Source organism: Lutjanus erythropterus, chromosome 24 (genome assembly GCF_056507025.1).
Source record: "Lutjanus erythropterus isolate fLutEry1 chromosome 24, fLutEry1.hap2, whole genome shotgun sequence".
NCBI lineage: Eukaryota > Metazoa > Chordata > Actinopteri > Lutjaniformes > Lutjanidae > Lutjanus > Lutjanus erythropterus.
Genome location: NC_139340.1, coordinates 6,797,049 through 6,816,310, shown reverse-complemented (window position 1 = coordinate 6,816,310; position 19,262 = coordinate 6,797,049). Strand labels below are relative to the sequence as shown.

The following is a 19,262-nucleotide window of genomic DNA, read 5'->3' as shown; positions in this document are numbered from 1 at the left end:
CTCTGTGAGTTTAAAAACCCTGAACATGTACAATAACAATGAGGGAATGCTTCCTCTACCCAACCCTTGTGTGTGTGCATGTGTACGTGCCTTCATAACCCAGTGTGTACAGTACATATGTGGCTTCCTTTGTTCTGTACTATTGGTTGTTCATGTATGTTTTTTATTTCCCCTCTTTATTTACGTGTCTCCAGGCAACTGGCTGAAGCGTTCGTCTCTCTCTGGACTGACTGATGGTGTTGAGGACCTGCTGGATATCAGCTCAGTGGATCGACTCTCCTTCATACGTCAAAGTTCAAAGGTCGGGAGGACGAACAGCCAACACAACCCTGTCCATTCTAAGAAAAAAATCTTTTACTTAATTTTATATTATGCTGCAATTGTAAGAGAATAGATTAACATAGCCAGGAACTTAGCTACCATTAATGTCTTTGGTGTCTGTCTTTGAAAAGCGTGGGATATTTTGAGGTCTGGCTAATTTAAGCGAGAGATCCGTTCAATGACAGTGGCTTGTAGGAATCTCGGCTCAGTCACCATGATAACCGCTGACATAGCTTGCACCATGGCAGGCTAACTGTCAAGCTTAATTCAGCTGTCTGTCAAATAATGGAGAGGAAACAGAATCCCAAAAGATAGTTTCCTCAAGCATTCTTTTGTGCTCTCATTACTTCTGTCCTTGTGGAAACACAAGTTTAGACCTTTTTCTATGTGCCTGAGCATGAATTTACAGATTTTATCTTTTAAAATAAATTAAAATACTATGTGCCAAAATAATTTCAAACTTATTTATTCATTCGCTCATTTTATTCAAGCTGTGACGACAAAAAACATTAAATAAAGTGAAAATCGTGACCCTTTGGTCTGTCTGAGCGTGGCAATATTTTCTGTGTGTGTTTGTGTCGTAGGTCAAGTTCACCAGTGCGGTGAAGCTGTCAGAAGGGGGCGCTGTGGGGCCGGAGTACGCCAGGGATGAGGAGGAGAATTTCTTCAAGCGGCTCGGTAAATGGAGGTCTGGCAGGAGGAATCCATCCAAGCTTCACCACACAGAAGAGAAAGATGGTAGACCTCCCCCACCCTGGGGTGCCCCTTGCCCACCCACGCCCCATCGTCCTTTTGTCTATATCTCTCTCTCTTCCTGTCCCTGCCTCTGTTTGTCCATGTGGTGTCGTGTCTTTGTCTCGCCTCGCAAGTTGTGGTCTGTTCTCTTCTGCCAGTTCTCCCGTCCGCCATTCTCCATGTCAGCTCTGCCGAATAGCTGCCTGCTCCACTCTGTTAGCCTGAATGTTTTATTTTCAACCCACCAGTGTCTAGTTTGTGAAAATACATTGTTCAGGAAGTTTGGCAGGATCTGTTTAATTAACAGTCTGCCACAAAAAAAAGTTCACGTTCAATGCAGTTGTGGCACTTTAAAACAAAACTATGTAACATTTAACACAATAAATAACAGAGTTGTCACAATACCAGAATTCTAGACTTTGATACAGTACAAGAATAAAAAAAAAAGATTACCTGATATCTTATTCAATATCCATGACAAAAAAAATCCTGGGTACACAAAATAGGAATAGTGTTTTGTTCAATGTATGGTTTTACTGCAGCCAAATATCAGGCAGAGTCTACTGAGGTATTGAATGAGCACTTAGATCATTTTTTTTAAACATTATTTTGATACTACAGATATTACAGATATTGTAACATTTGAAACACGTGGTTTTGAAAAAGTATCAAACACCATTGACAACCCTATTACATAATCATTCTTTAATAAATAAAAACTTGTATTCATAATCAAGAAAAAACATCTTTGTTAATTAAAAACACTCAGTCACTTGGTGACTCTAACAGTTGTATAGAGTCACCAATTAATAAAATAAAACATTAAAACAATGATAAAATTATCATTTGCATGTACTGTGTACTTTACTAAAACAGAGCGAATTTTAGCAGCATTACAATAGGGAGAAAATGTAATGGCAGACGTGCATAGATCTCAGAGGTTAAGGTGCTGATTAAAGTAATTACAGGTTATTTAAAAAATGAAATTAAAATTAACAAATTTCCTGTTTTTATGTGCATACACACATATGCACAGAGACACAAAAAACAAAACAAAAAAAGAGGAGAAAAAATAAATATATATATATATTACAGCAATTAAACAAATTACAGATAAATTGAAAAAAATAAAATAAAATAGATTAGCCCCAGGGCCAGCTTGCAGATTTATCCATCCCTGCGTATTAAAACCAGAAGTGCCATCAATGCAGTGATATTTATTTCTTTGTGTGATGAAACATAAATTGCTTTTAAAATTATTTAGCAATACATGTGTTTTGTGTAACATCCTAAATGTTGTTGCTAGTTAAAGAAGATCACAAGGCCGGACACTAAGATGTGTTGAAAATTCCATTTCTTCTCTAGACTCAGGTCACAAATAGCTTGAGATTGTGTTGTCTTTGTCATTCTCAACAGCAGAGGCTTTTGGCATTACAGTTAAAAAGTAGACCCCCCCCCCCCTTCCTCTGCAGCTGTGTGTTGTATTACCAAGTCCACATTCCCTTCTGTCCAACTCTGCACTTGTCCTGTCCTCTTCAACGACGAACCCCTTCCTCTTTCTTCCACTTCTTACACAGTGGAAAGGGAGAAAAGGAGGTGTGTGTGGGTGTAACTCATATCTCTGAAACCATCTTTCTACTGTAGAGCTGTGCTAGCTCAAGCATGACGCTGTCAGTGCTCTCTCCGTCTCTTCTGTGGTGATGTCTGGTGGTATTTTCCAATGCCTGAGTATCAGTCGAGTGATAAAACAGAACGATCCACATACAGCTTTCCTCTGTACGGCTGCGGTTACACTTGTCATTTCAATGTGATTTATTAGACCTCATTATACAAAATATAAACGTATAAGAGACATGCATATTTTTGTCTTTTCGCTACTCTTCATGTAATTGTTTTTTGTCACATAATAAATTGAAAATTCGAGTGTAACCACTGCCAGTGGCTGTGTGTCCATCTCTCACTCAGCTTCATTTGTTGGTGGCTCCTTCAGTGCTTTTGTTAAATGTCCTGGATGGTGATGTTGCTTCATGCAATGTCTACATGTACTCTTCAGTGCAGTCTTCACTTGGCGATTTTACACCCAAATATGCTTGTTTCAAAAAAAACAAAGAATCACTTCATTTGTTCTGTTGTACTCTCTCCTCTTCTCCTCTCTTCTTTTGTTCTGTGTTCATACGTTCCCTCAGGACCTCACGGTTTTCAAGAGCGTCTAGCAGCCAGCCAGGAGGCCATGAAGAACAAGAATGTGGTGAATTTAGGTGCTATTCGACAGGGCATGAAACGCTTCCAGTTCCTCCTGAACTGCTGCGAGCCGGGAACCATACCTGACGCCTCCATCCTCGCTGCTGCTCTGGACCTGGTATGTTTTAGACAGATTTCTTGTTTACTGCATCAGTGTAACTTCGAGCTGTGCTGACTCAGAAATTTGTCAGCCAAACCAGATTTGGCTCTTAGATATGAAAACTATTTGTTGACTATTTGTTCTTGTCTTTTCATATAGACTGTCTGGAACACTTTGTTGAATTGCCAGATTTTTGAACAGGGTTCAGTATGACATTCATGCCATCGTAACTCGTGGTATTTTCCAGAAAGTCCGTCTGAACCCACCCACTCTGGGTTAATTGGGTTGATCTGCACACCACTACTTTTTCTGTTGGACAAGTGCATGTTGACTCACCCTGGGTTCAGTCGAGTCCTGCCTGCCTGTACCCTTTGCAGATATTTCACTGAACAGATGGGACAATTTGACATTGGGCAATGACTTTAACCTGGAAAGCAGCTTGAAAGCGAGGAGCAAAATGTTCCCTAAAGTACACTGCACTCTGACTAATAAAAAAAAAAAAACACAAACAAAAAAAGCGACTACTCGACTTGAAGAATCTCAGTCAACTGATGATTCAAATATTTAAATTTCCAGGAAGCCCCAGTCGTGGCCCGAGCCTCCCTCTTCCTAGAATGTGCCAGATTTGTCCACCGCTGCAACCGTGGCAACTGGCCAGAGTGGATGAAGGGCCACCACGTGAATATCACCAAGAGAGGCCTGTCCAGGGGTCGATCACCTATTGTGGGCAACAAAAGAAACCAGAAACTCCAGTGGAACGCCGCCAAACATTTCTGCCAGTGGGGAGACGTGAGTTAAAGAGTCCTCAAAAGCATCTGATTTAATATTGATCACTTTATAATAAAGCTTCATTAAGTATAACACTGTGTTTCTTTATGTGTTTCTTTATCCGCCCAGGCAATCGGCACAAGGCTCAGCGAACTCTGTCACTCTGATAGCGAGAGTCCTGCAAACATCTTGGGCTACATTTTTGATGAAGAGACCAAACGGAGAATGAGAAAAGAAGACGAGGAGGAAGACTATCTAGATGACAGTGAGTCAGAAGTGTGTTTAATGTCTTTCATGATATGGGTTTTATAAAATATTTGTTTGTTTTTTTCATAAAAAATCTTTATAATCCATCATTCTTAATAAAAAATTGACACAATTGTGGTGTCTTAATTTACTTTTTTAAAAGCTTCTCATTAAACATGACCTAAAAATCATGAAGATTGTCCTCTTTATGTATTTGATCTGTTTTATCCTCTTTGTGTTTTTTTCTGGCACTTTAACTACACCTCTTGGTCTTCTTCAGTAGACTGTCTTAAATCACTTGTCATTATGTGAAATAATTGTGGTATTGGTAAACACACAACTGAGCAAACTCCCGCCTGTTGAGGAAGACCACAAGATGCAGTTGAAAGCCACTAACAAGTGGACATTGAGTTTCAGAGGTTATGAATTACCTTTCAAGCTCATCATTTCACTTTATTTCATTTAAAAATGTTTTACCTGTGCATGTTACATTTGAATGTTTTAACCACACTGTTTTATTTTTGATCAATTCTAACACCAAAGACACGGTAAATCCTACGAAATGTGGCTGCCCCTTTGCTCTAAAGATGGCCGCCTGCCAGCTGTTGCTGGAAATCACCACTTTCCTCCGAGAGACCTTTCCCTGCTTACCACGCCCGCGCACTGAACCGCTCGTGGTCAGTAGTCAAATTAAAAAGTGCATACATTTACTTTGTGCTTTATCTCTTTTCTATACTATTGTTATTTATAATGGGGAAAGATGTTAACCTATCATGAAATTTAGAGATTCTGGGAGGATGTTAAGTCATCGTCTGAGTAGATATTAAAAGTAATAGGACATGAAAACAGAGTATGAATATAAAAATGTCTTCAAAATGTGTTAAATTTACCACAAACCCCTGAACTCCCTGTAGGATCTGGACAGCTGCCGCCTGCGTCTGGACCCAGAGCTTGGCCGTCATCGTTACGAGAGGAAGATCAGTTTTGCGGGCATCCTTGATGACGAGGACGGACACGATTCGCTAAACAGCAGCAGCCACACGCTGAAGTCTGACACCACCTGTGACGACAAGAAGACACAGGAGGCTCAAGGTGAGATCTGGTGTCGTAGAGAATAATATGTTTGATTTTATCACTTCCCTGTCTCCTTATAATTATAAATACTTTAGATGATCTCTCCCCACTGCCCTCCTCTCCAGCACCAATCCGCAAGATTCGTATCGGAGGCTCCCGGCTGCTTCAGATCAAAGGCGCTCGCAGTTTCCGTGTAAAGAAAGGGGGCTCTCTGTCGTCCATTCGCCGGGCAGGGAGCCTCAAGAGCACCAAGCTGTCCCGGCAGGACTCCGAGTCCGAGAATGAAGAGGGGCTGCTTTCGCAAACCCAGAGCAGGGACACTGTTACTGACATTGGTAAGACATTAGTTTTTTGTTTTTGACCTTTGAATAGACATCAACTGTGAATTCTAAAGAGGAAAAATACTGTTTCCGACATTGGATAATCTTTTTAAATTGCATAGAAAACTTTTTTTTCTGAGGAAAGATGGACTCATTTGCAGTGGCAAGTCTAATTTGTAGTTTTGCATTATTAATCCCAAGATGTCACAGTTAATTCAGTGATGTTTGGGCATTGCACCACATCTGAACATTCCCTCTGACACTTGCATGTTGTTGCTTCCTCCTGCAGGCAGTCCCTTCAGCACAAGTGAACCCAGCATAGAACCAGAAGGCCAGAGTTCAGGAGGAGCAGAGGACAACTACCACCGCAACATGTCCTGGCTCCATGTATGTTCTTTAATATGTGTCGATAAGTATGCATATGGTGTCTTCCTTCCTACACACTCACTCCCCCTCTCCTCTCTCTTGGCACAGATCATGATCCTGCTGTGCAACCAGCAGAGTTTCATCTGTACCCACATAGACTTCTGCCACCCACGCTGCTACCAGCACCACAGCCGCTCCTGCGCCCGTCTGGTCCGCGCTATCAAGCTTGTGTACGGTGAGACAGTGGACAGCCTAAGAGAGGACAGCGCCTCTTCCGGTAACATCAGTTCACGTGCCAAGAAGAATAAAGAGGTGGGTTTTACAATTTATCTGTTTGTTCTGTTTTATAGTTTTTTTTTTGTCATTTCCATGGTGGTTTATGAAAGTTTCTGCTCCTTTCAGTGTTCAGACAAATCCTGCCTGAGGACGCCGTCCATGAAGAGAAGACCCACTGACTCCAACACAGAAGGGAAGAAGGATACCGGCATGCTCAAGTACATCCGCAACCAGGTGGAGTTTTTTATTCATGTTTTTCAAATAATGGACGAAGTCAGGAGAGGAAATTACAGTCTATCCATTCTATTTTCTATCAAGTCATATTTACTAATTTATAAAACATCCTTTAAACATTTTAAACTGACATGTATTTCTCAGCCTTTGCTAGCATTTTAGATTTCAGGGTTCCTGCAAATCCGTAAAAAGAAATGTAAGGCATTGAATGAATCAATCTAAAAACAAGGCATGGTTGAAACTGGTACCAGGAAATGTATATGAGGCATGATATATTTTATGTTGTAAGGGTTTAAACCCGGCACATTAGGTTTAAGGGCAGGAGAAGAGAGCCTGAATCCACATATGAGGACAGTATGTTTTGGTCTTGCTGCGCCTTATACTTCATTCTGCTTAACTCAGACCTGTTGACTGTAGTAGTGAACACTCTATTGTGCCACCTAGTGTGAGCCAAAACACAACACACTGATCAGTGTAAAAACAAGATGGTGACAATCTCTGTAAAAAAAAAAAAAAACTACTCTCAAGACTGAGATAAAAGTGAAACAGGTAGAAAATCTCATGAAATGTTATTCCTAGTTACATTTGTAGTTTGATGTGGTGTACACGTCTGACAAATTTTAGCAATAGTAACAAGCTAGGACACTGCTAGTGAGGAAGTCCTCATTTGTGGACATTGGGATTTTATAATGCTAACTGTTCAGGTAAGGTGAACAAAAAGTAAGGAAACAGATTTAAAGTAACCAAGATGGTATAAATAGTTTTTACATGTGGAACAATTTACATTGGTTTTATGTTTTATGTGGTATATAAAATGATTTGTCATAGTATTTCTTTCAGGTGATGAGCTTGTCACCAGCTCCGCTCTCGCTCCTGATCAAAGCAGCTCCCATACTGACTGATGACATGTACGGAGACGTCCAGCCTGCAGCCTGGGAACTCCTGCTCAGTGTGGACGAACATATGGCGGCTGCTGCTGGTGAGTCGGCCATCAGGCTGTGTAGCAGTGACCTGTGGGTGTCCTCTGTACATGACATACTTTTCTTTATTTACTTCTTCCCTTCCTTTTGTTTGTCCTCTATCTTAACATGCTTCTCTCCGTCCACTTTCCTCTTTTCTGTCCTCTCCTCCTCTTCATTTTTTCCTTGCCCTCTTTCCTCCCTGTTTTTATTTCTGTCTCTCTTCCACCCTCTCTGGATGCCCTCCAGCTGCCATGTTCCTCCTGTGTGCAGTAAAGGTCCCGGACGCAGTGACCGAAATGATGATGGCGGAGTTCCATCACCAGGAGGCCTGCCAGCGCATCAACTCCATCCTAAAGTTTTACACGCTGTGGCGTTTCCGCTACCAGGTGTGGCCTCGCATGGAGGAGGGAGCCCAACAGATCTTTAAGGTACAGAATACTGATGGAAAGTTCTTCATCCCTCCAAAAGGTCATCCAGAAAGGTTAACAACTGGTTATTCCAAGAATAAATTAGGCTATTTTGACCCATTTTGTTCTGTATTGTCTTTTCTTTCAGATCCCTCCGCCCAGCATCAATTTCACTCTGCCGTCTCCTATACTGGGCATGCCCTGTGTCCCCATATTCGACCCCCCCTGGGTGCCTCAGAACACAGGCAGTGTCCAGGACCCGATCAATGAAGACCAGTCTGTAAGTCTGAACCTCTGTTTACATGGGCTTTATTTACTAAACTGTAACTTTTGTAATAAAAACAAGTAATGGCTGTCAGATTTTATTTTTTGTAGTGTTAAAATGTGTGCACATATTTTCGGATTACTTTGGACATTGTTTTTATATATTTTATGTGAATCATACTGACTGTGAAAAGCACCTGTGAATGTGACATCACAAACAAACTATCCAGAGTTGGGCTGTCAGGTTACTTTAGATTAAAAATTAAAGTGTCTGCTCACCTACAAAACGTATTTTATCACTCACCTACAAGGGCATCCAGCCATGCAGATTGTTTTTATTCAGTTTGTCCAGGTTTTGAGATATACAGATTAATGAATGGGTAAATGTTTTTGGGAAGCTGTTTGGTCCACTGCTTTGGTCCAGACTAAAATATCTCAACTACTACTTTGTGGATTGCTGTGAATCTTCTTACCCACCTGAGAGTGTTGACATCTGACATGTGGCATTACACTCAGAAAAAAATAAAAGAAATGACACCAAGGAAAGAAAGAAAAGAAAAACAGACATAGAGGAGCAGATTGGAGCATCATTGGAATGATTTCGATTGGTTTCTCTTTTGCTGGTGTACAGCAGATGCAGCCAGGCCTAGGAGGAGCCACAGAAGTGATTTTTTTTCACATATGTGTTTCATGCAGGATATAGTGACAATTTCCGCACATGTGCAAACGATTATTTTTACAGAAGTTATTATCTGTAGCTTTAAGTACAGCCTCACAGAGCCACTTGCATGGCTGCAGACTAATCAGGTTCAGATCACCTCCTTTTTTTTCGGGTGAAGGCGGATATGTCTTATCTCAAAAATGTGGTCAAACTAAATAAAAATGATCAGCCTGGTTAGATATATGTAATTTTGGTGAGTCATTTCCTACCCCACAGCATACACAGACACAATTCACTTTTACACATTTGTTATTGCTATGCAAGTGTATTGTTGACAACTGCACCAAGAAATCTGTTAGTTTAAGAGAAGTACATGTCACACATTTTTAAGGTTGGGACGGTCATTTAAAGTGGTGAAACAGATTTCTTGGTGTTTCCTTTCACTTTCTTGTGTTTTTTTTTTTTTTTGTTGAAAAGCATGACGATCAAACTATGTTTAATAGATTTTGATGACGACCTGCGAGCACCTGTACTATAATTTATCTATCAACTGTCTTTGTTTTTAGTACTCCACATTAATTCAGTCAGTCCATACCATAGTAAGTTGGTATTTCTGTCCGGATGTTTGTGCTGATGCATCTTGTTATCTCAGATCATCAACAACAGGCGGGGAAGTGTTGTTTTCTTTTAGCCCATTTGGGTTAGGTTTTCATCATGGATCAGAAGCTGTGGCAGTTTAATGGGTCATTCCAGATAGTTGCATCTTGATCAGTGACACACACCACACTCAAAAAGTGTTCTAGCACTCTGCTCTGATTGTAAGAACAAACATAACAGCATGCATCAGACAGTTTGCGTGTGTTGTGCTGTTTCTGCATGGTCATTGGATGAGAATGACTTTGCTGTGTATTTTTTTCATGTCATCTGTTCAGCCTTTTTGGATATGTATGTGTATGAGCATTTGTGCGAATGCTGTGAGGCATTTACTGTACACAAGATACAGTAAATTCTCCAAATTCCAGTCTGAATACATGTCACAATTTGTCATGATTGAAATTTTTCCTATTCAATACATCAGCAGTGTTGTTCATGATGCTCGGGACAGCATTGGAGCATGAGATCAATGTGCTGGAGGAGAGTTACTGTATTAATGTGTTGTCCGGTCATTTTACATCACAAAATGCTCCTCAGATGTAACCATAATATCTGTGCGCACACCTTCCCAAAAAATTTGAACTGTCAGTTTTGTATAAATATGTGCATTTTCCTCATTTCCTGTTCTACCTCCATGCTGTTTGATCCAACGCCACCCTCCATGCTCGCCCTCTCCAGAAATCCTTCTCAGCGCGGGCGGTGTCGCGCTCCCACCAGCGGGCTGAGCACATCCTGAAGAACCTGCAGCAGGAGGAGGAGAAGCGGCGTCTGGGCCGCGAGGCCAGCATCATCACGGCCATCCCTGTGGCTCAGGAGGCGTGCTACGAGCCCACATGTAGCCCCCCGCCTGAGCAGGAGGAAGAAGGTGGGGCTGCCAGGACACATACACATATTATTTAGATTCTAATACACATATAGATAAGGGTTATGACTAATAATTTTCATTATTGATTTATCTGCCTGTTATTCTCTTGATTAGGTGATGAGACCAGAGACCAAATGGTAGTCCAGAAATCCAAAGCTATAAAGTTTATGATCATGTATGATAGAAACTTATCAAATTCTCACATTTAAGAAGCATGAAACCAGCAACTGTTGGCATTTTTTGTTCAGGCTTCCATGTACCACCACAGCAAATTCCACTCTCGAATTAAACACAGCACAGTTTCTTTGCTTAAATGTTGATGTAGACTCACCGAAGAATATTGATCAGTTACTTTTTGTAATCAGAATGAACTCCTCACATCAGCGTATGTTAGATCCACTAGAGAAAGATCTGTCCAGCCAGGAGCTGAGTTCTCATTAACACTAAATTATGACTGGTATGTTAATTGCATCGCAAATTAATCAGAGCACACAAGCTCTCTGAAGTTTTCATTTGACTGGTTGTTATGTTAAACAGTGCTACAACGATACTTCAATTATTGCCCATTTTCTGCCAGTATACTTTTTGTTGCAGTTCCAATACAGATACAGAAGTTGGGGTGGAAATTGGAAAGCTCTGTGTCCTGATATCTGTGTTTCTCTGTATCTGTTTTGGTCATGTTGGACATTGATCCCGCCAGCAGAAGAAGTGGTGAACCTGGCATCACGCCGTCTGTCTGTCAGCCCCTCCTGCGCCTCCAGTAACTCCCACAGGAACTACTCTTTCCGTCGGGGTTCTGTGTGGTCAGTCCGCTCTTTGGCCAGCGCCGAAGGTACTAAAACTCTTTTCCGACTCTTTCTGTTTGCTTATTTTTAAAAAAAAATAAAACTCGTCTTCCAGCTCATCTTCCATTTTTTCACTTTTTGCCAGACGAAGAGAACACAACAGAACATACTCCTACGCACCACATGTTACAGCCTCCCCAAGCTGTCTTCCCAGCATGCATCTGTGCTGCTGTCCTACCAATAGTTCACCTCATGGAGGATGGGGAGGTTCGAGAGGATGGTGTGGCTGGTAGGTGTTATATGGATTTTTCTACATTGTCATCAGTGAGTTTGCAAAAAAATGCATTTGAATCAACATTTTTAAAATGTATTTCTAATGTTTGGAACTCCTCACCAATTATGACTTCATCTTTTCATGGTATTTTGTCAGAAATACCAATTAATGCAAGTACAAATGTTTTCTTCAGTGAGTGCTGTTGCCCAACAAATCCTCTGGAACTGTCTTATTGAAGATCCGGCCCTGGTTCTCCGTCACTTCCTGGAAAAATTAACAGTGAGCAACAGACAGGTGGGTGAGCATGTGAAGAAACAAACACGGCTTCAGAGTGCACAAACTAGAGGCTTTAAATGTGAAATGGCTTGTATTCCTTGTTTTGTTCTCTCAGGATGAGCTAATGTACATGCTGAGGAAGCTGCTGCTCAACATCGGAGATCTGCCAGCTCAGACCTCTCACATCCTCTTCAACTACCTGGTGAAGAAACAGACTTTACTCACGTCTTTTGTTATTTATCTTCATCACACTTTAAACTCTCAGTTGACCATCAGTTCTCTCAATTGTATCTCCCTCTCATAGGTGGGACTGATCATGTATTTTGTGCGGACCCCATGTGAGTGGGGAATGGACGCCATCTCAGCCACACTGACCTTCCTGTGGGAGGTGGTTGGCTACGTGGAGGGGCTGTTCTTCAAGGACCTGAAGCAGACCATGAAGAAGGAGCAGTGTGAGGTCAAACTGCTGGTCACCGCGTCAATGCCAGGTGAACTCACCGATCCAGTTTGACTGTATCATTGTTTTTGATTTATCTAAGATCTCACTGAGGCTCTCTTTTACATTTATGTCAAATATTTTCTTGTGCATTGTTGATGCAGGAACCAAAACGCTGGTGGTGCACGGGCAGAATGAATGTGACATCCCAACACAACTTCCAGTCCATGAGGACACTCAGTTTGAAGCCCTGCTTAAGGTGAGGGCAGCAGACACCAGGAAGCACTCTGATCCTTTACTTAAATCTTGATTGCAAGGGAAGTCCTCCTTTCAAAACCTTAAGTAGGTATAGAGATATAAAATGAGCAAAATGTAGTTTTTTCCCAAAACATGTGGCACCATTGACTCCAGAGAAGGGGAGAACCAAAAACCAAAACGCTCCTGTCTAAGGTATATTTTTGCATGACGTTTCAAGCTCCAGGCTCTTCCTCAGACTGAAGAGCCTGGAGCACAAAACGTCTCACAAGTAACACAAATTAATACCTTAAATGGAAGATTTTGGTGTGTGTGTTTTGTTTTTTTTTTCTTTTTCTGTTCAGGTAGTTTTATGATCCAAACCCTATCCCAGAGGACACAGAGATGTGTGTGTGTGTGTGTGTGTGTGTGTGTGTGTGTTGCCATATTTGGATCATGTGCAGTATTTACTTTCATATCACTTTACACCACTGGCAGTGTGCAGTATATTTACACCAACCACATCATTCAATACCCCAACATCACTCCATATCGCTATCTTATAATGCATTTATTTTATATTTCTATTTCATCCCTGTCTTATTTATTATTTTGTAAATATGTGTCCTATATACATATACACCATTTGAGGTTGACACAACTGCAGTTGCAGTATAAGTGGTCATTCTGCTGATTTGTTATCATATGACAATAAGATTTTAGTGTATAAGCAGAATTTTACTGTTGAAGCAGCTTGAGATGGGACAAGTTTTATCTACACAAAATACTCTTAGGTATTTTAGTCCAGTGGTTCTCAATATAGGGGTTGAGCTCCTGTCACAAGAGAAGAAAGTAATTTGTACACAAATAAATGTTCACAGTTAAAGATTCATAGGTGGAACCAGAATAAGCAAAGTGTAAACAAAGTGAACATATTAATTTGTCAGAAGATATTCATGATCTTATCTCTCTGCCCGACCAGGAGTGTCTGGAATTCTTCAATATTCCCGAGGCCAGGTCAGCCCACTACTTCCTCATGGACAAACGATGGAACCTCATCCATTATAGCAAGGTAGACACATTTTGAACTGCTGCTTTGAACACTCTGGGAAACCTAATCACTGTCCAATAAAACCACGTGTCTATGGTTTGGTAAAACGTTTTAAGATTAATTTAAGGATACTGTATAAAAACCTTACTGTAATGAAACTAAACAAGGCTGCTTTTCTCATGTCATGAAAAGTTGACAATATTATGGCATGTTTTAATATTTTCCAGACATATGTAAGAGACATCTATCCCTTCCGGAGATCAGTCTCCCCCCAGCTCAACCTGGTCCACATGCTGCCTGAGAAAGGACAAGAGCTCATCCAGAAACAGGTATGAAAGAGTTAAAGGCTGACAACTGAAATGCCTTGAAAAAATATAAAACAAGTAACATGGTCAGTCTACTTTTCCCTCATTTTGTTTCCTTCTCTTTAGGTGTTTACCCGTAAACTAGAGGAAGTTGGCCGCGTCCTCTTCCTCATCTCGCTCACTCAACACATGCCAGCTGTGCACAAGCAATCCCACGTCTCCCTGCTGCAGGAGGACCTCCTCCGCCTGCCGTCCTTCCCTCGAACCGCCATCGATGCAGAGTTCTCCCTGTTCAACGAGCCACAAGGTGAGACAGACTCCATCCCACACTTGAATAAAGATCATTCCGGTTGGTATATTTAACCGCCTCCTCCGCCCTCCTCTCACAGGTAAGGAGCTGTTTGGCTTGGACACTCTCCACAAAGTCCTGTGGATCAAACTGCTGGAGGAGATGTTTCTGGGCATGCCCAGTGAGTACCCGTGGGGCGACGAGATGATGCTTTTCCTCAATGTATTCAATGGGGCATTGCTGCTGCACCCAGAGGACAGCGCCCTCCTCAGGCAGTACACAGCCACTGCCATCAACACCGCTGTTCACTTCAACCACCTCTTCTCCCTGAGCGGTTACCAGTGGATCCTGCCAACCATGCTGCAGGTAAGAAACACCACGAGGAAACAAAAACACAAAAGCCATCTTAGCTGAGAATAAGTGATTTAATGTCATGATGTACCAGAGTTATTAGAGCTCAGTTATTTATGTAATATTTTATGTAATATATGTAATTAATATTAGAAGGCCTGTGCTTCTTCATCACCAAGTATTATTATTACTTCCCAGTGGGTTGTGTTGTGTTGTACCTCATGTGACAGCAAGAAATGCGATATGAATCTGTCCTCTTTGTGTTGTTATGACAGGTCTATGCTGACTATGAGAGTGACCCTTTACTGAGGCAGGGCATCGAGTTCTGCTGCCGCCAGTTCTACATCCTCCACCGCAAACCCTTCATCCTGCAGCTGTTTGCCAGCGTCGCTCCGCTGCTTGAGTTCACAGTAAGACCACTGAACAGCCTAAACACAGTCACATATTTAAAACATTGTGCATTTCTGCTTCCATAATACACACATATCACAGCTTTTTATATTCTTGGAAGCATGCAGCTTATGTCTCCTGTCTTCATCTCCCATCCCAGACCAGCACCAGTACTGGTTTGTCTAAAGGAGTATCGGCTCAGTGTCTGTTTGACCTGCTGGTCTCTCTGGAGGGGGAAACACAGGATGCCCTGGATGCTCTGGAGCTGGTTAAAGCTGAGAAACCTCTCCGATCTCTAGGTAAACTGTCAGTCACTTTCTCTTTTCTGCTCTTCAAGGGTCATCATAGGTAAAGTGAGAATGCAGTGAAGCTTAAAAGTGACTATGATCCATAACTTTTACTCATGTCGTGCCAGAGTATTTTTAAAAGAAGGAGTTGTCTCCCACTCATTCTTAGCTTAAAGCCCATTCTGTTGGTCTTAGTATAGAAGGAAATAAGAAAGAATTCTCCAAACTAAATCAGTATTTAAAGAAATCAGTTCAGATTCAAATAATATATCCAGTTTTTTTTAGTATTTTTCACTTTTGTTAGTGGCATGTCTCAGAGAGAAAGTCAAATTTCCTGAATTATTTCTGTCTACTATTCAAGGAGACTCTTTATTCAATCATTCCTGGTGATTACTCTTTTACCATGTGTGATCTTTTTGGTGTGAAAAGGATACTCTCGTCCAGTAGCAATTGTCTTACCATTCAGATGTGATGTTTTTTGATAAAATTAATCTAAAAAATGCTGTTGTATTAGCTTGTCTTACATCAAATAAGCTCATACATGCCCATATTAATGTCTGAATATCCTGCTAATACTGTCTGTCTGTGGCCTGTATACACTTGAGTTGTACTTTTTTTTTCTTGCAGATTTTTGTTATGGTAATGAGGACTTGGCCTTTTCCATCAGCGAAGCCATCAAACTGTGTGTCACTGTGGTTGCCTACGCCCCTGAATCCTTTAGGAGGTACAGAAACATATCAAGGAGGCATCAAGGATTATCCTTCCCTCTTCATCATATTTGCAGCAGCTGTTTTCTGTCTTCTTAATGCTCTGAATGTGTCCGTCCAGTCTCCAGATGCTGATGGTGCTGGAGGCCTTGGTCCCCTGCCACCTTCAGAAGCTGAAGAGCAACACGGTCACAATGGAGTCGGCCTCGGCTGCCAGGGATGAGATCGCAGCCATTGCTGCTCTGGCCACATCGCTTCAGGCCCTCCTCTACAGCTCAGAGGCCCTCACAAGGTTGGACTGTCCAGGCAAAAACAGCAAAACAAGTCTAGATTTTTGGATGTGATGTCTTTTTATGTGCTTATAATGGTCAATATTTTATCCTCCACAGGCCCATGACGGCCCCCCAGATGTCTCGCTGTGATCAGGGCCACAAGGGCGGCACTACAGCTAACCACGCCATGTCAGGAGGCGTCAACACCAGGTCAGGACTGTAACACAATCAGCTGTAATGGTAGAGCGCAGGTCTGGAGTCTCACAGACAACACTGAGGTCCTATTTTGTGTCTGTGTCCAGGGACAACCTCCACCTGCTGGAGGAGGGCCAGGGCATGCCGAGGGAGGAGCTGGATGAACGCATCGCCAGGGAGGAGTTCCGCCGGCCGCGGGAGTCCCTGTTAAACATCTGCACAGAGTTTTATAAACACTGCGGTCCGCGACTCAAAATCCTGCAAAATGTTGCCGGTGAGCCGCGGGTCACTGCGCTGGAGCTGCTAGACATCAAGTCCCACATGAGGTGATGAGATTTACACTTGTTGCTCCAAGGATTAATAAGTCTGATCAAATACTACTTCATGTACAGTGTGAAGATGGGATGAATGTCTTTATGTAATTCTTGTTTCAGGGCACAGGATCCTTAAAATAATCTTAAAATGAAGCAGTGCCTGATTTTTGCATTTGTAAACAGAATAGTAACACCTAAGAATGACCTATAGTATAATGAAATTATAGTTTTCATGCAGTTTTACTTGATTAAGTCAGATTTTCCTGCCAGGAGAGCCAGCTAAACAAATATACTATATAATAAACAAATGAATGGATGTTATTTTATGTAGGTACTCTTCAGACTTTTAAGCATTTTGTTAGATCAAATTTTATAAATCTAATAATTAAAAAATACACATGGGAGGTACCTTTTTCCCTCAGCCAATTAAAACTGATTTGTTGATCTTTACAAATGAAGACTCAATTGTCTAACAATGGCAGAACTGTCAATAGAAATTTAAAAAAGGTCTCAATTGAAATATCGAATCATGACCTTAAAATAAAAAGTCATATCAAATTATGGGTTTGGAGAATCGTGACAACCGTACTATTCTGACACTTTATGGATAAATTAATCAATTCAAGTTCACAACACATGAAAAAACACATAATGAAACGCTGTAAAAAAAACTTTACAGTCTTTCACTAATCACTAGGTGTGTGTCTGTGTACGTCTCTGACTCAGGTTGGCAGAGATTGCCCACGCCCTGCTGAAGCTAGCGCCCTACGACACCCTGACCATGGAGAGCCGAGGGCTGCGACGTTACATCATGGAGATGCTGCCCATCACCGACTGGTCGTCCGAGGCCGTCCGCCCTGCCCTCATCCTCATCCTCAAGAGGCTGGACCGCATGTTCAACAAGATTCACAAGATGCCTACGCTCAGGTGCGCTCGCCCACAGGCACTATGCACCAGGTCTGTTGAATACAATCACTTCTTTCTCTGTCTCCTGTGAGTGTATCGTGCTGTGCCGGTGCCGTGGTGTGTACAGTAGATAGACGGCTTCTTGGCACTGTCCTCTGTAGCGCTGCCTTCGTGGGTGATGTACCGTAAGTGCTGCTGTGGCGTGTTTTTGCGCAGTATTCATGGGTGAGTGTGTGTGCGAGAGGAGTTAAATGCGGTGTGAGGATGACAATGGATCACTGACGGTGTTCTCTTGAAGCCAGCATGCAGTCTTGTGTCATGAAAGATGATTACGATTTTAATTTCAGACAAACAACACAGTCTTTTTCAGTGTCAGTGTTTTTAAAATGCGTTTACCTCCTGATCACTACAATATCAGTTTCATTACCCGTACCAATCAAGTATAATATTAAATCACTGATAATAATAGTATTAAACTTTGTTTCACACATTTTATACAATAAAATGCAGCTCAGAGCATAACATAAAATTACATTTAAAAAAACATGAAATCTAAGTCTAATTGAAACAATGGATATTTAATTATATTGAAACAAATAAACTTAAACTAACAAGTAAAACATACCAGTGGAAAGGAGTATTTTAAGGCCAGACACTACAGTCCCAAAAAAATCCATGCAAATGTCAATTATGAGATTATAGTTATTTTGCTTCCATAACATGTCTTCTTTCATGTTAGTGGAAATTCAGGTATTAATTTTAATTTTACTCCATTCACCTGTAGTGTATTTTTTGTCTAAAAAAACTTTATCCAAGTCAAATCAGTTTTATTTTTATAGTGTCAGATCAAACAGGTCAGAGCAGGTCTTGACTGTGCTTTTTATTATTTACGGAGACCCGACAGTTGCCACCAAGAGCAAGTACTAATACAGCTTACTTATAAAACAAGCCGTTTTCTAAAAAACATTTGTTTTTGTAACTAGTTTTATTCCTGACTGTATTCTGACAGTTTCTACAGAGGTGTTTGTTCTTAGATTATTCATAGCCTGATTTATATAAAATTTTATTCCTAAGAACACTTAATTTTTTAGGACTATTAACTGTACATTGTGATTTATGAAGTGATAAAAAGAGATATATCAAATTCCTTCTGCAAAAACATTTGTCTCCAATATGTCCAAAAATGAAACAAGAATTTTGAATCTGGCTTTACCCAATATTAAGATTTATTAGAAGTTAGTGCATTAGATAATGCCTCTCTTGCATATTTATACATGACATTTTAGAAAATTGAGATAACATAAAAACAAATACAAAAATATATAAAAACAATAATCAAGGGAAGTTCAATGGTGATAATATAATTTCCAAGGATGTTTCTTTATTTTAATTGACAGGCTATGACACGTACTTTTGGTACTTTTATGTCAGTACTTGTTGTAACAACACTAACACTAACACCAATACTGGTTGAAGTATAGATGAGACAGTCAGCCTCATAAACCAATATTAAAATGTTCAAATAAGTATAAATGGATCCTCTCGCCTGACATTAGACTGACTGGATCAGGGAGAACTCTGTTCATGTGTGTTTCACACCACGATCTGTTGCTGCAGTGTTTAGCTGGCTGTGTTTGTGAGCTTCGCTGTATACTGTATTTGCTGTCAGTCTGGCCTTTATCGCAGTCATAAAGGT

General features: G+C 41.1%; 1 protein-coding gene across 1 annotated transcript in view; it reads left to right on the top strand.

The window, feature by feature from the left end:
- unc80 (unc-80 homolog (C. elegans)) overlaps nucleotides 1-19,262 on the top strand; it is a 54,949-nt gene that overhangs the window by 26,367 nt on the left and 9,320 nt on the right. Inside the window, exons 21-51 of the mRNA XM_084713352.1 lie at nucleotides 195-301; nucleotides 906-1,059; nucleotides 3,243-3,415; nucleotides 3,974-4,186; nucleotides 4,295-4,430; nucleotides 4,955-5,088; nucleotides 5,326-5,503; nucleotides 5,611-5,820; nucleotides 6,095-6,192; nucleotides 6,280-6,681; nucleotides 7,522-7,660; nucleotides 7,890-8,071; nucleotides 8,199-8,330; nucleotides 10,308-10,494; nucleotides 11,195-11,326; nucleotides 11,425-11,568; nucleotides 11,747-11,847; nucleotides 11,945-12,031; nucleotides 12,134-12,317; nucleotides 12,430-12,524; nucleotides 13,482-13,571; nucleotides 13,778-13,879; nucleotides 13,982-14,162; nucleotides 14,245-14,510; nucleotides 14,771-14,905; nucleotides 15,046-15,184; nucleotides 15,800-15,896; nucleotides 16,001-16,171; nucleotides 16,269-16,361; nucleotides 16,454-16,672; nucleotides 17,387-17,617. Coding sequence (XP_084569478.1) covers nucleotides 195-301; nucleotides 906-1,059; nucleotides 3,243-3,415; nucleotides 3,974-4,186; nucleotides 4,295-4,430; nucleotides 4,955-5,088; nucleotides 5,326-5,503; nucleotides 5,611-5,820; nucleotides 6,095-6,192; nucleotides 6,280-6,681; nucleotides 7,522-7,660; nucleotides 7,890-8,071; nucleotides 8,199-8,330; nucleotides 10,308-10,494; nucleotides 11,195-11,326; nucleotides 11,425-11,568; nucleotides 11,747-11,847; nucleotides 11,945-12,031; nucleotides 12,134-12,317; nucleotides 12,430-12,524; nucleotides 13,482-13,571; nucleotides 13,778-13,879; nucleotides 13,982-14,162; nucleotides 14,245-14,510; nucleotides 14,771-14,905; nucleotides 15,046-15,184; nucleotides 15,800-15,896; nucleotides 16,001-16,171; nucleotides 16,269-16,361; nucleotides 16,454-16,672; nucleotides 17,387-17,617 — 4,912 coding nt within the window. The remainder of the gene's footprint in view (nucleotides 1-194; nucleotides 302-905; nucleotides 1,060-3,242; nucleotides 3,416-3,973; nucleotides 4,187-4,294; nucleotides 4,431-4,954; nucleotides 5,089-5,325; nucleotides 5,504-5,610; nucleotides 5,821-6,094; nucleotides 6,193-6,279; nucleotides 6,682-7,521; nucleotides 7,661-7,889; nucleotides 8,072-8,198; nucleotides 8,331-10,307; nucleotides 10,495-11,194; nucleotides 11,327-11,424; nucleotides 11,569-11,746; nucleotides 11,848-11,944; nucleotides 12,032-12,133; nucleotides 12,318-12,429; nucleotides 12,525-13,481; nucleotides 13,572-13,777; nucleotides 13,880-13,981; nucleotides 14,163-14,244; nucleotides 14,511-14,770; nucleotides 14,906-15,045; nucleotides 15,185-15,799; nucleotides 15,897-16,000; nucleotides 16,172-16,268; nucleotides 16,362-16,453; nucleotides 16,673-17,386; nucleotides 17,618-19,262) is intronic.